Genomic DNA, 14076 nt, shown 5'->3' with positions numbered 1-14076 from the left:
AAAAATGAAAACCGTTTCTGGATTCCGTTTTAAAATGAGCCTCTTGGTTGATGGTCCTTCTTTCTGTTTCCCTTTCTGTCTTTGTCAGTTGGTGTAAGCAAGTTGGAGTCCCTGGGTGGGGCAAATGGTTAAGAGTTGGACTGCTAACTGAAAGGTTGGTTGTTCAAACCCACCCAGAGGCACCCTGGAAGACAGGCCTCGAGATCTGCTTTTGAAAGGTCACAGCCTTGAAAACCCTATGAAGCAGCTCTGCCCTGCACACGTGGGGTCATCAGGAGTCAGAATTGATGTGATGGCAACTAACAACAACAACGGAGGCAAATTGGTGCTAAATAGAGGGAAACATAAGTAAATATCCCTTTCTCTCCATTTCTGCATTCATGTTCATGAGACTATCTTAGTGATACTAGCACACTTTTATTTATTCTTTTCTATACTTAATTTTTCTCAAGGATCCCTGGTGGCACAGTGGTTAAGTGCTCAGCTGTTAACTGGAAGGTCGGCAGTTCAAACCCACTAGCCGCTTTACGCGAGAAGGATGTGGCAATCTGCTTCTGTAAAGATTTACAGCGTAGGAAATCATATGGGACATTTCTACTCTGTCCTACGGGCTTGCTATCAGTGGGAATCAGCTCGACAGCAATGGCTTTGATTTTTTTATACTCAGTTTTTCTCATGGTGATACTACCAACTAGCTTTGTGTGTGTACACTTATACGTAACCAAACAAAAACCAAACCCATTGCTGTCGACTCTGACTCATAGAGACTTACACACATACATACGTACAGGCAGTAGTAGCCAGTTGCTTTTGAGTTGATTCTGACTCATGGCAACCCCACGTGTGTCATTGTAAAACTGCTCCATAGGGTTTCAATGGCTGATTTTTCAGAAGCAGATCACCAGGCTTTTCTTCCAAAGTGCCAATGGGTGACCTCAATCCTCCAACCTTTTGGTTAGCAACCGAGCATGTTAACCACGTGTACCAGCCAGTATGTATACTTTGAATATACACATACACACATATAATATAGGAGAAAACAGCCATATTGTATCAGTTTTCACGTCAATTTCTTGAAAAGAGGTCTTTGGTGGACATGGAACCAACACTTATTGAACTCCGTGTGCCGGGAAGAGTTGGTCCTAGAGAGATTGATCAAGCAGACACAGCTGAGTTCAAGGAGCTTGCATTTCACTTGGAAGATGTGATGATAATAAATAAATAGAAAGACAGGGCTGCTACTGCAGCTGCTGCTGCCCGATAGCTATACCAGCTGAGGGCCTACTATGTGCCAGCCACTTTTCTAAATGCTTTATGTACTTTAACTGCTTTCATTCTCAAACCAATTCTCTGAGGCAGGCTCTATTATCGTGCCCACTTTATAGATGAGGGACTGGAGGCACAGAGATGCCACGTCATTTGCCCAAAGTCACATAGGATCCAGGATACAAATCTAAGCAGTCTTACCCTACTGTCCAAGGCCCCAGCCACTGCCCTCTGCTGCCTCTCAGTCTATTAGGAGTATCATGAGAGTGGATACTCCAGGCCGCTCCAAGGAGAGCAGAGGACTTGAACTGAGCTTTGGAAACTGAGAAGGACTTGAGTATGAGTGGTTAGAAACAAGAAAGCAGAATGTATGGGTGCTACAGCAGAAAGCACAAGGTCAATGGTAAGGGTGAAGACTGGGTTAGCTGGTCCAAATGAGAGGGTTGAGGACAAAAGCCTGCCGAGAGAGCCTGGAGTTGGTTAGTTGGGAGGCTGTTGGCTTAATAGCCTGGGTTTTGGAGTCAGGACCAACTGGGTTGAAATCTTGATTCTGCCACTATGAGGCTGGAAAATATTGGGCAACTTAATGAACCTCTCTGACACTCAATTTCCCACCTCTGGAATAATAATAACCTATCTATCTGAGTTACTGTGAAGATTAAATATAATAACATATATGAAATACGTAGCACCAGGCCTGGCATAGTAAGTGCCCAGTAATTGCTAGTTTTTGTTACTTCAGAGAGTGCTGGCTGCCCATGAGGTGTATTGGCTGGTCTCCCGCATTGAAGGGGAGAATCCTACAACTAAACAACCACGTGCCATATTGTTGTTTGTTGCCATTAAGTCAGCTCCAACTCATGGTGACCTTCTGTATAACAAAACTAAACATGGCCCAGTCCTGTGCCTTCTTCATGATCACTTGTATGCTTGAGTCCATTTTGGGTATTGTGTGAACCCATCTTATTGAGGGTTTCCCTCCTTTTCATTGGCCCTCTACTTTACCAAACATGTCTTTTTCTAGCAAATGATGATGTGTTCAAAGTTATCGAGTTGAAGTCTTGCCATCCTTGTTTCTAAGGAACATTCTGGTTGTATTTTTTCTAAGACTGATATGTTCATTCTTTTGGCAGTCCACAGAGTATTCAGTATTCTTTGCCAACACCACAGTTTGAAACATCAGTTCTTCTCTATCTTCCTTTTTCACTATCCAACTTCTGAATGCATATAAGGTGACCGAAAGATCACGGTGTGGTTTAGACACACCTTAGTAAGTCAATGCCTTTTGGCTCTTTCTTCAGGGATTGTACCTCACTGGTTCCTATCAGGTCTGACCTTTAAAACATATATCCAAATTGACATCAAATCAGACCTTGTACCTAGCTGGTGTTCAATAAATTTGATGTGATTAATGGCTAAATGAAACCAAGAGAACCCAAAATATTCCACTTGAATTCCAGCCCCAAGGTCAGATCTAAGGTACATAAGTCCCAATTCTCATCAGATGGTTCTAATCAAAACTGGAAACTGTTTTTCTTACTTGTTTTATTTCCTTCCATAGTTATACATAACAGGTTTATTAGCCTAGGCAGAGCAGTACTTGATAATGGCTGAATGGAATTTAAGGAAAGTACAAACTGTTTATTGAGGTAACCTCAATTTTGAGTTTAAAATAATAAAGTATCAAAAAACAGTCTCACAATGCACCAAACTTGAAAACAAATGAAAGCAAAAAAAAAAAAAAGAGCCTGTAGATTAAAATGGTTGAGGGTAAAACTCAGTAATATAGAGTTAATTACCTCAAGCATGAAAACTACTAGAGTTCTTTCACCAAGAGAGAACTGGGCTTTTCCCCTTGAGTAAAACAGGAAAAAAAAAAGAAAAGTGAAATAGAAATTAAATTACTTACATGCATGGCTAGAATGCTTCTTGGGACTAACTCTCTGTATTGTCTAATGGTAAAGTGCCATGTTTTTATTCTCATGAGATCATCAAAGGTGAACTCCAAGATCAGTCTGCCTTCTGTACATACCTGGAAGTGACAAACAACACACTCATTTGTGATCCACACCGTGAACACCACATTTTGCTGTACCTTTGGTTTTTAGGGGTTCATGATAGGCATCTCAGGGGCTCTGCTGAGAGGAAGCTGGGTCTCTACCTGGACTCTGAGCTCCTAAACATTTCCTAAATCCAACCACAGCATACTCAATTTTAAGGAGCCCTGTTGGTGCAGTGGTTAAGCGCTTGGCTGCTAACCCAAAGGTTGGTGGTTCAAACTCATCAGCTGCTTCAGGAGAGAAAGATGTGGCAGTCTGCTTCTGTAAGGCTTACAATCGTGAAAGCCCTATGAGGCAGCTCTACTCTGTCCTATAGGATCTCTGTGAGTCGCAATCAACTCGATGGCGATGGGTTTTGTTTGTTTTTTTGGATCTTCAATTTTATGTTTTAACCTATTGGGCTTCTGGCTAGGCTGTAGTATAAAATTAAGCATACAAAAGTCTGAAAATCACTGCACTGCAAATAAAAAAAATACATAAATGGCAATTAACTAAATTGGAGGATATGCTCATTTCTAAAGATATGGTTCATCAAGACGATTAACAATATCAAACTTTTATGAAATCTTCCTAACCTTTTTTTTTTTTTGTAAATTCAATACAAATGTCCACAGTTTTTTTGAGTTCCAACTATGTTCTAGATACTGGTTCAGTGCTTTCTATGTAGTCAATCTAATTTAAGATAATATTTTCTTTAAACAAACCAAAACCAGGAGAAGAGAATTACTAGCAAGGGTGATAAGGTGCTACTCAAGAAAGATGCTGCTAACATTCTCCATCTTTGCTTTATCAAAGGTCTTAGAAGCACTGTAAGATAATTATTGATAATCTGGGTGAAGACCTCTACCTCTGATCCAATTAACAGAATCTGTGGGTAATCTCAGGCATTTGGACACCTTGCCCCAATACTCCTGGTTGAGTGGTCTTCAGAGTCTTGTTTTTGGCATCTTGGCCATGAGCATTGAGCACACTGAATGGCGGAAGTCTTCAGTGTCAGTGAACCACTCCCTCCAGCACACCCTCATATTGGAATTAGTTTACCAAGGTTTTCAAAAGGATTGCATGGAAATTAAGCCACACATTCCCCCCTGGGGTGTTAGTGTAACAGAAGCCACCTGTGGTGAAGGCTTCCACAAAAGGAGGCAACCACAGCCAGCCGAAGACAGTGAAATATCCTGACACTATAGGACAGGGGCGTTTGGATGCTATTATCCTCTTTTTTAAAGAGAGGGAATTATTGGATATTTAAGCAAATATTAGCCCAGTTACATGTCATGCTTCTTTATTATCTAATCTATCTGTTTTGTGTTTATGAACCGCAAACCCAGGGTGGGCGGAATCTCTGGTTTACTTCTCCTGGAGTAGAATTTCGTAATGGGAAGGCATGTGTGTAGCCATTCTGTTGAATTACTCCATTGGAGCACCTGTAAGGTCAAGTGAAATTGTGTTCTTTGTTCATTGCAACATTGCAAACCAGTTGGGGACCCTCCTTGTAGTCAAACTGTCACAGCCCTACAAAATATAGAAGCTTGCAACAAATATTGGACTCCTTCTGCAGTCATAACCAAGGACTCAGCTTTATCCAGGGCATATCATGTGCAAGACAGCAATTCTTACAACTGAATCTGAGTTGACCGTGTTGGATGTTTCCTTTAAGGAAAATAGAATGACTTCCTCGAAAGAATGAATTGAAGAGGATTCTGGTCATGGATGGTCTTCTTCAAGTAATTACTCCTGCAGCCTTCTCCCAAGCCCTATGCAACCTCTCTGCCCCCTTCTGCCCCACCTTGGAAGTTAAAGGAAACCAAAGGCTTTGCAATTTATTTTAGATGTAACAATTAGCAAATGGAATAGAGGTGCATGAGAAAAAAATACATATATTCCTTGTTCTGAAATGGGGGGAAAAATGGGCATAGCCTATAATGTTTTCTCTTTTCAGAAAAATTCTGTGCGTTCCTCTTAATCAATACAATTAATGCTGCTTTATCTAAAGTTTGTCTTTTTTTTTAAAGCCGCCTTTCACTTGGAATCCAAAATCAAAAGGGTCCCCAATTAAGAAAACATTTTCTGTTGTGCTGAATTCATGTTACCATGCTGTGAGCTCTGACATTTTGTTTCTGTGGTAACCAAAATCAGCTGATTAGTTGGCATGGCAACAGAAAAGATGTAATCCCAGCAGACACACTCTAATCAATGCCCCCAGCACAGATGGTCTCCGGAGGATCAACAAGAAAGAGGCTGGCAGGCATTCAGCGGATCACGTGCTAGCTTGAGACTAGGCCAGGAACAAGAGAACTAAAAAAGAACATTTCTTAAACTAACTGGTCGCTTTTTAACCCTTCTCTTTCTTTGACTAATTGTAAAGAAATATTGACTGTGCAGTTGTAATACATCGACTCTCAACTGGCCTTTATGAAATAAAGCACACTTTGTAAGTGGGGGGTGTTCAATTTCCTTGGTCTTTCTGTTTGGAACAGCATATATGGCACAGTGCTTTTAGATGGACATTTGCATAAAGCTCATTGCATTTTACATATATATACATAAATGCATATATACTGGAGCCCTGGTGGCACAGTGGTTAAGAACTCAGCTGCTAACCCAAATGTTGGCAGCTCAAATTCACCAGCTGCTCCTTGGAAACCCTATGGGGCAGTTCTACTCTGTCTTATAGGGTCACTGTGAGTCAGAATCGACTCAATGGCCATGGTTTTGTTTTGGCTTTTATAAATATACATATATATATATATATATATATGGGCAATATGATCGCTAATATTATAATTGGCTAGAGCTGGGGTAAGAGCATAAACCCCATGAGTATAACGTGGTATACATGCTAAGGTAAGAGTGAGGAAATAACTGTCAAAGACAGAAATGAGTATTCGTATAGGGAAAGTTCTTGGTGTACGTCCATGGTATTTTTCCATGGTAGTAAATGATTCCATAATAAATAACGGAGCACAGAAAAAACATAACCTATGTTTTTTTATGTTTACAGAGGTGAGAAGAGGGTCTAGTAACAGCTACAACTATTTTTCCAGTTTGTAAAACCAACGAGTACCTCCTATAACCTACCCGGGAGAGTACTTCTCTTAGTATTCTCCAGTGCTCGCACCCCCAAATCTAACTCGGGGGTCTTTGATTCAGAAAACCTTGAAGCATGTGCTACGGATTATGAAGGCTTGTTTTCTATTTGACTCAAAATTGAAAACCCCAAAGAAAGGCTTTCTAATGTGTGTTTTAAAACTCTAATTACATATTTATCCATAATCTATACTGTTCCTGGAATCAGGAAATTGCAAACTGTGAACTATACTCCTGAGGAATATTAAATATTACTGTTGATTAGGACTGTGGCTGATTTTTGATGCACTAGTTGACTGATTTTTCATAAAGGCAACTCAGAACCGCTGGGTCAAATGTTACTTGTGGAATTCGGGATTATTGATGGTCTAAATTAGAACAATGGGATGCTGCCTGTACACAACCTGCTAAGTAATGCCGTGTGCTAATAGCAGGCCCCCCTTTAAAAATAAAACATGGTCTTCCGAGCTATCTTTCTTTGTGATACTGATAGGTCATTAGTCTACTCTTTCGTACTAAATAGTCATAGTAGTTTGTTACACGGAGATGAGTTATTTTTAATTAATATAAGAACAAAAGAAAAATTTGAAAGATTCTGTGGGTAGTGTAATAACCACTAAGAAGCAAAAAGAAAAAAAAAATGAATCCTTTCAAAGTTCCTAAAAATAAATGTGCATAATTAGCTTCTGGAGTAACTGCACATAACTAAGCTCCATTTCCCAGAAAGTGATATTTTTCATCACGGCATGGAAATAGTCATTACAGGAGTCAGCAGATATATTGCCATGGAGCAGAGTAAGTCTCCAACAATTGAGACTTGGGGCAAAGGATGTTGTGTTCAAGATGGTACGCAGGGCTTCCTGGTGGCCGCCCCATATGCCTGAGCAAGACACCTATCTCAGAGAGGTGAGCTTCTGGGATAAGAAAGATTCCAAAAAAAAAAAAAAAAAGCCCAGAAACCCAAACCCATTACCATTGAGTTGATTCTGTCTCATGGTGACCTCATGTGTTAGAGAGTAGAACTATGCTCCTTAGGGTTTTCTTGGCTGTAAACTTTATGAAAGCGTATCACCAGACCGTTCTTCTGAGGTACCACTGGGTGGGTACAAACCACCAACTTCTCAGTTAGTAGTTGAGCACAAGCCATTTCCATCACCCAGGGACCCCTTTAGAAAGGATACAATAGAGGAAAATCTTAGTATCTTGATTTGGATAAAGAAGCATTTTCTCCATTCATCAGAAAAATGGGATTCTTGTTGATCTGTCCCAAATGGGCAGCACTATATTTCCAGAGCAACTGACTATGCCGAGTTACCTTAATTTATGAAAAAAAAAGTTTCAGTCTGAGAAAGAAGAAATTGACTAAATACGTAAAGGGCTACTCCCAAAGCATTTTTTTTTTGGAAGTAGCTCCTTAATTATGACAAAGCTTTATTTGTTATGGATATTTTTTCTATGAAGCATAAGGAATTGGTGTTTTCCTTGGATTACCTAAAAGTAATGCTAAGCCCAGAGAAAAATAATAATGAAGCTGCAGAGAAGGGCTATGTCTGCAATATTTAGAATTAGTGACGGCACTGGGTTTTTTTTTTTTTTTTTAGTAAGGGTTGTATCCATCTGATCTATCAGTTTATAGAAATGTTCTGCGTCTCCAAAATGAAGTGAGACAAATTAAAGTCATCCAGGTGATCGCTTCTTTCCATATGGCAAAACTACCTTCCCCCCATGGGCCTTCCTCTGCATTCAATGGGAAGTTCCTTTGTCCTTGACCGACAGAAAAACAAAAACAAAAGCAAAAAACAGGCCAACTGTTTAAATGGGGAAAGAAAAACACTACGCCTGCCTCCTATTTAAAATGTCTATTGATAAAATCAAGATACCGTAATAAAAATGGCATTTGGTGATTTGTGTCTGTGTTTTGTAACTAATACTTTTGCCTCTGGTTTCTTACACCAGCATAGGACACCAGAGAGATTAAGCAGGACCAACAAGATCGATGAATACTTTTTAAAAAGAAGCATGTAATTTTTATTGTTGCAGCAAAACTGTAAATAAGTAACAAACACGTCTTTGGTTTTATAATTTGGGCTTTTGCAATTAACCCTGACAATTCAACTTCTTTTAACCACAAAGAGAGGGTCATCATTTATGTTTTGAACTAAAAGACATAGATAGTTGCTATCATTAATATTCCAAATTAGTTTCATATTGAGTCTTTGCCAAAATGCAATGAACTCATCCTCATTAAAGTAAACTTCCATTTGCCAGAATTTAGGACTGAATATTTGTTCTTATTAAGTTTTCTACACTGTCTGTGGACAGTGTAGAAAAATGTGTTTGGATCATAGGTGAAGAATAAATAGAAGGTGGGGTTGAATTTCTAGTTCTTCCCTTTTTCATTTGCCTCCTTCACAGGGCCTTAAATTCTGCCTCAAAAGTTGTATTGCCTGATGCCTGACACCTATCCTCCCCTTCTGTTTTCCTTTTTCCTTGTTTGACAATCAGTATATGCTCCTACTGTGCTCAGTTGGTACAGTGGTTGCTAACCAAAAGGTTGGCAGTTCAAATCCAGCAGCCACTCTTTGGAAACCCTATGGAGCAGTTCTACCCTGTCCTATAGGGTCGCTATAGTGTTGCTATGGGTCAGAATCAACTCTACGGCAACGGTTTAATTGTGTGTGTGTGTGTGTGTGTGTGTGCACATGTGTGCGTGTGTGTACTCACTGAGTTGCTTGTTTGATACTCTAACAAATCACAGAACTTCTTAGAATTTGGGGGACATCATTTAAACTTTGAATTCCCTAACTTTGTTTATATTTTTAGTTCTCAAGTTCCTTAAAGATTATAGCTAGTTGGGTGCTATTTGATTTTTTCTTTGGATGTGAAAATTTGAATTTTGGTTTATTTATTTTTAATTTTACTAATGAAACACAAATACTGACCACACAATAGAAGGATATCGTTTTAATTGTAGAAGCCCTTTTGTATAAAAACTAAAATGTTAACTTAGCAACTGAAGTCTAATAGGCAGATAGACCATTCTTCTGAGGCTCTATCATGTTTTGACCTTCCTGGGCTCCATGTCACATGTACACATCTTAGAAGCACCCACCAAAAAAGTCTAGCTTTGTCACATACAAAAAAGATTATCTCACAGTGCTGGATGTGTCAGAGGTAGGAGAAATCAGCTCAACGTTCCAGAAGAAAACCAGAATTATCATCCTTCAATATACCCACAGAAGGAAAAGCTAGGCATGTTAGTGAGCCTGTCCTGTACCTTGGTAAACATGGGCTTCCCGTGCTGGGTGACCATGGCACACTGGTCGCAGTCCACCGTGATGGACGAGTTGTGGTATGACTCTTTTGAGTGTTTGAGGATGTAATACAGGTCAGTCACCCCTCCTTCAAACACAGTGCTAAAGTAACGGGGGATGAGGGTCCTGCCGATAGCTAGGAGAGAAACACAGAGAAACAAACCATTAACACAGGGATTAGACTCCTCCCACTCACCCCACACCATCGCCAAACCTCCTACATGGCATGCAAGTCTTCTCAAGGAACCACTTGTTGTTTGCCTTAGAGTCAGCTCCGGCACAGGGTGACCCCATATGTAACAGAATGAAACACTGCCCAGTCCTGTGCCACCTTCATGACAGCTGGTATGTTTTTGTCCAGCTGTTGTGTCAATCCATCTCATGGAGGGTTTCCCTCATTTTTGCTGACCTTCTACTTTACCAAACATGATGGCCTTTACTGGGAAGCCAATTTCTCTTGACAAACAGCCATGACCCTTGTGGGTCACGGTAAAATAAAATCCCCAATTTTTCAGGAAAATTTTGTGCATTCATCTTCCCAGATTTTCTCTCCATTGAAAGTCATTAATATTTGGGGAAAAATGCATTAACTATTTGGATCACATCTATACTCTCTAAATGAACATGTTTTCAAGAAAGAAAACACATTAAACCGACTTGAGTTTTTCCATGGATCATTTATAAACCAGCTTATACAATTATGTTTTATTATTATTAGTAGTAGTAGTAATAATAATAATGGTGTTGGTGAAGAATATTGAATATACCGTGGACTTCCAGCAGAACGAACAAATCTGCCTTGTAAGAAGTACAGCTGGAGTGCTCCTTGGAAGCAAGGATAGAGAGACTTTGTCTCACTTACTTTGGACATGTTATCAGGAGGGACCAGTCCCTGGAGAAGAACATCATGCTTGGTAAAGTAGAGAGTCAGTGAAAAAGAGGAAGATCCCCAAAGAGATGGACTAATGCGGTGGCTGCAACAATGGGCTCAAACATAGCAATGACTGTGAAGATAGTGCAGGACCGGGCAGTGTCCCCTTCTGTTGTATATAGGGTCGCTATGAGTTGGAACTGACTCAATGGCGACTAACAATAACAAGAGAAGTAATAATCTAAGTTTAATAATATAATGCTTTGTAGTGTGCGAAGTATTTTGGCATTCTATTTTTGGATCTTCAGAGCAATCCCAAGAGAGTGACGGACTAGTTTGGGTCTTTTTTGGAGACCCTAAAAAGTAATTACGAAGAAAAAAAGAAAAGGTTATCACAGATGTTTCAAAGTCACTTGACTTAGAAGTAACTGATTGGGGTCTCTGTGAACACCAAAACCTGCTCTTTCCAACACTAGGTCTTAAACTGCTTTAGAGACTGGTTCTCCTTAAAAAAGTGGTCTGAGTCTCCACTTACAAAAAGACCCATACCTATATAACTGCTGATTTTCCTGTCTACCTCTGGATCTGGTAAGAGGTTTCTCCAGAATATACGGCCCATTTTAAGAGAACTTGATACCTTCTACTAGGTCTACACTGGTCCTTTTCGTACCGTGTGTCCTGCCCTGCCCCATTTTAGTTTGAACAATCGCGTAAGTAGCTGGGTCTTTCCAATATATGAAGCTTAGAAACATGTAACAGGCCTTTGCTTCAGCAGTGATTTTAAATCCTCTTACAATGAAAATCCCAACTCATAATATGAGGAATTTTGCTTATGTGCAGATTTGAAGGCAAAGTCCTAAAGTACTCTCAAGCAATTCAAGGTTTTAATAAATCTCTCACATTCACTGTCTAATGCCCCCTGAAAGACAAAAAATAATATTTAAGATAAATAAACTATCCAAGAGAGCTTTAGCTAGGAAAGATCATCCAATCTTCACCTGAATGTTTTATGACATTTAATTTCATCTAAAAAGAATCAGCGTTAATCCGTTCCATATGGATCTATATCTCTTGTACATGGACTTGGAAAAAATGAATATAGGAAGAATACCTTGCCAAACTGTTTTCTGAAGTAGCCTCTAAAGAATCCCGATGTGAATGACTCGTCCCTGCATAATTTATATAGTTGTTATTGATTCACTTTTACTGCAGGTAAAATCGATCAACAAGTGTGTGCGGAATATTCCAGGATGTTTGGCAATCTCATCTTAAATAATTTTTACATCTACATTTCCTGAATACTGCCTAATCCACAAAAGTGTAAGTTCATTCACTGAAAATAAAAATTCAAACGAGAGCAATTTGAATCCACCATTCCCTTAAACGTATGCATAGCCAATATTATAAGGACAATTTTGTAATGCTAGAACCCTTATTGTGCTTTGCTAAACAGATAAAATGAATTTAATGTGTTTCAAATGTTTTGTCTTAGAGCTGATTACCATAAATCAGCTCAAGGAATTTGACAATTTGGAATCTGTACTGCCGAACATAAATATAAACCGTAAAAATGTAGACACAGGGTGAAAATATTTCACTATGCTGGCCAGGGAATTTTTGCATTATAAAGGTCCCCACAAATAAACACGACTGGATTAGCTACATTATAGTTATTCATCACTAATTCAACACTATCTAATTCCTTTGTTGCACTGTCTGCTCTATGTTGTCAACATTTTTTGTTCATAGTACAGTAACACTGTGAAAGCAGGAACCTGGGTAAGGTGGAAACCTGTCAGAGAAGGGAAAGGTAGTCCTGTTGCGTTCTGGCTCTCATAGGTTTCACTGTATAAGAAAAGTTGACTTGGAAAAAGATTTCAGATTTCTTAACTTTAAACCTAAATCTTTAATTACATTTCCAACTCCAGAACATGTACAAACTAGATACTAAATATACTTAGAAGGAAAAGGAGTTTTACCTCTTTAGGAAATGAATGTTCTGGATATTTGAGATTCATTTTCAGTCCTGTTTCCTTTAGGCAACTGCCCCTACCGCTTTCTATGTGGTCCGGTCTGGACCATCATTCACAGAATTTCAACATCCACCTTGGTAGACTGCTACTCAGGTGGCCTCCGATGAACCAAGACAATGGTATCCATTCCTCTCTGTAAGTAGTTTCCTCTTGTTAAATCTGGGTTTGGTCCTGTGATCTGCTTTAATCAATAGAATGTGGCACAAGTGACCTCTGTCAGTTTTGGGTTGTTGCTGTCGTTACGTGCCGTCGAGTCGATTCTGACTCACAGCAACCCTACGCACAACAGAACGAAACACTGCCTGGTCCTGCACCATCCTCACGCCTGTTGTTACATTTGAGCCCATTGTTGCAGCCAGTGTGTCAATCCATCTCATTGACGGTCTTCTTCCCTTTTGCTACCTTCTATTTTACCATGCATGATGTCCTTCTCCAGAGACCGATCCCTCCTGATAACGTGTCCAAAGTGTGTGAGACGAAGTCTTTTCATCCTTGCTTCTAATGAGGATTCTGGGAATACTTCATCCAAGACGGACTTGTTCATTCTTTTGGCAGTCGGTGGTATATTCAATATACACCTTGCGCTAAACTTCTAAAATCCCTAGAAGCTTTCATTTTTGTGCTCAGGGTGTAATCAGTTACCATGAACCAAATCTACCTACTCTAATACCACCATGCTGTGACTACCCCAGTACAACCGTATGGAGCCCAATACAGCCATATGGATCACATGAAGGAGGACTGAGTCTTCCAGCCAACAACCCTAGCTGATCTTCCATTCAACAGCCAGCACTAACTTGCCGGTCATGTGAGTGAGGCCAACTTGGAAGTAGATTCACCAATCCTAGCTGAGTTGCCTCAAGCTGGACTTACATGGAGTAGATATGGCATCACCACTGAGCCTTCCCCAAATTGCAGAAACATGAGTAAATACCTTAGTTTCTTAGCACTGCTGTAACAGAAATACCACAAATGGGTGGCTTTAAAGAACAGAAATTTTTTTTTTCAGAAGTTCTTGAGGCTTAAAGTCCAAATAAGTCTCTTAGTAGCCCCAGGTTTTTCTTGGTTCCCTGGCGATGCTCACATGGCATCTGTCTTCCCCTGTGTGTGCATGCCTCTGTGTCTAATCTGCTCTTTTTCTAACTCAGAAGTGATTAGATCTAGAACCCGCCCTACTCCAGTATGATCAATTAACATAAAAAAGAATACTTTCCAAATAGTATTACATCCACAGGTATAGGAATTAGGATTTCAACACATACTTTTGGGGGATACAATTTAATCCATAATAGTAAATAAATGTTTGTATTTTAAGCCAATATGTTCTGGAGTGTCTTTTAATGCAGTAATGGATGACCATAACACCTTTTCAACCTCCTAGATCACAGTCATGTAATACCAGAATCCTTCCTTGAAAGAAAGAGGCAGTTTGCCACTGAAAACCT

General features: G+C 39.7%; 1 protein-coding gene across 10 annotated transcripts in view; it reads right to left on the bottom strand.

The window, feature by feature from the left end:
* Nucleotides 1–14076, bottom strand: part of LDB2 (LIM domain binding 2) — a 486472-nt gene that overhangs the window by 89003 nt on the left and 383393 nt on the right. For all 10 annotated transcript variants that reach the window (XM_049887016.1, XM_049887015.1, XM_049887014.1 and 7 more), the window contains exons 3-4: nucleotides 9691–9863; nucleotides 3176–3298 (exon numbers count right to left, since the gene is read on the bottom strand). In XM_049887016.1, coding sequence (XP_049742973.1) covers nucleotides 3176–3298; nucleotides 9691–9863 — 296 coding nt within the window. The remainder of the gene's footprint in view (nucleotides 1–3175; nucleotides 3299–9690; nucleotides 9864–14076) is intronic.

The sequence above is a fragment of the Elephas maximus genome, chromosome 5 (assembly GCF_024166365.1).
Source record: "Elephas maximus indicus isolate mEleMax1 chromosome 5, mEleMax1 primary haplotype, whole genome shotgun sequence".
NCBI lineage: Eukaryota > Metazoa > Chordata > Mammalia > Proboscidea > Elephantidae > Elephas > Elephas maximus.
Note: the sequence above shows the minus strand (reverse complement) of the source record. Positions and strands in the feature narration are given on the sequence as shown.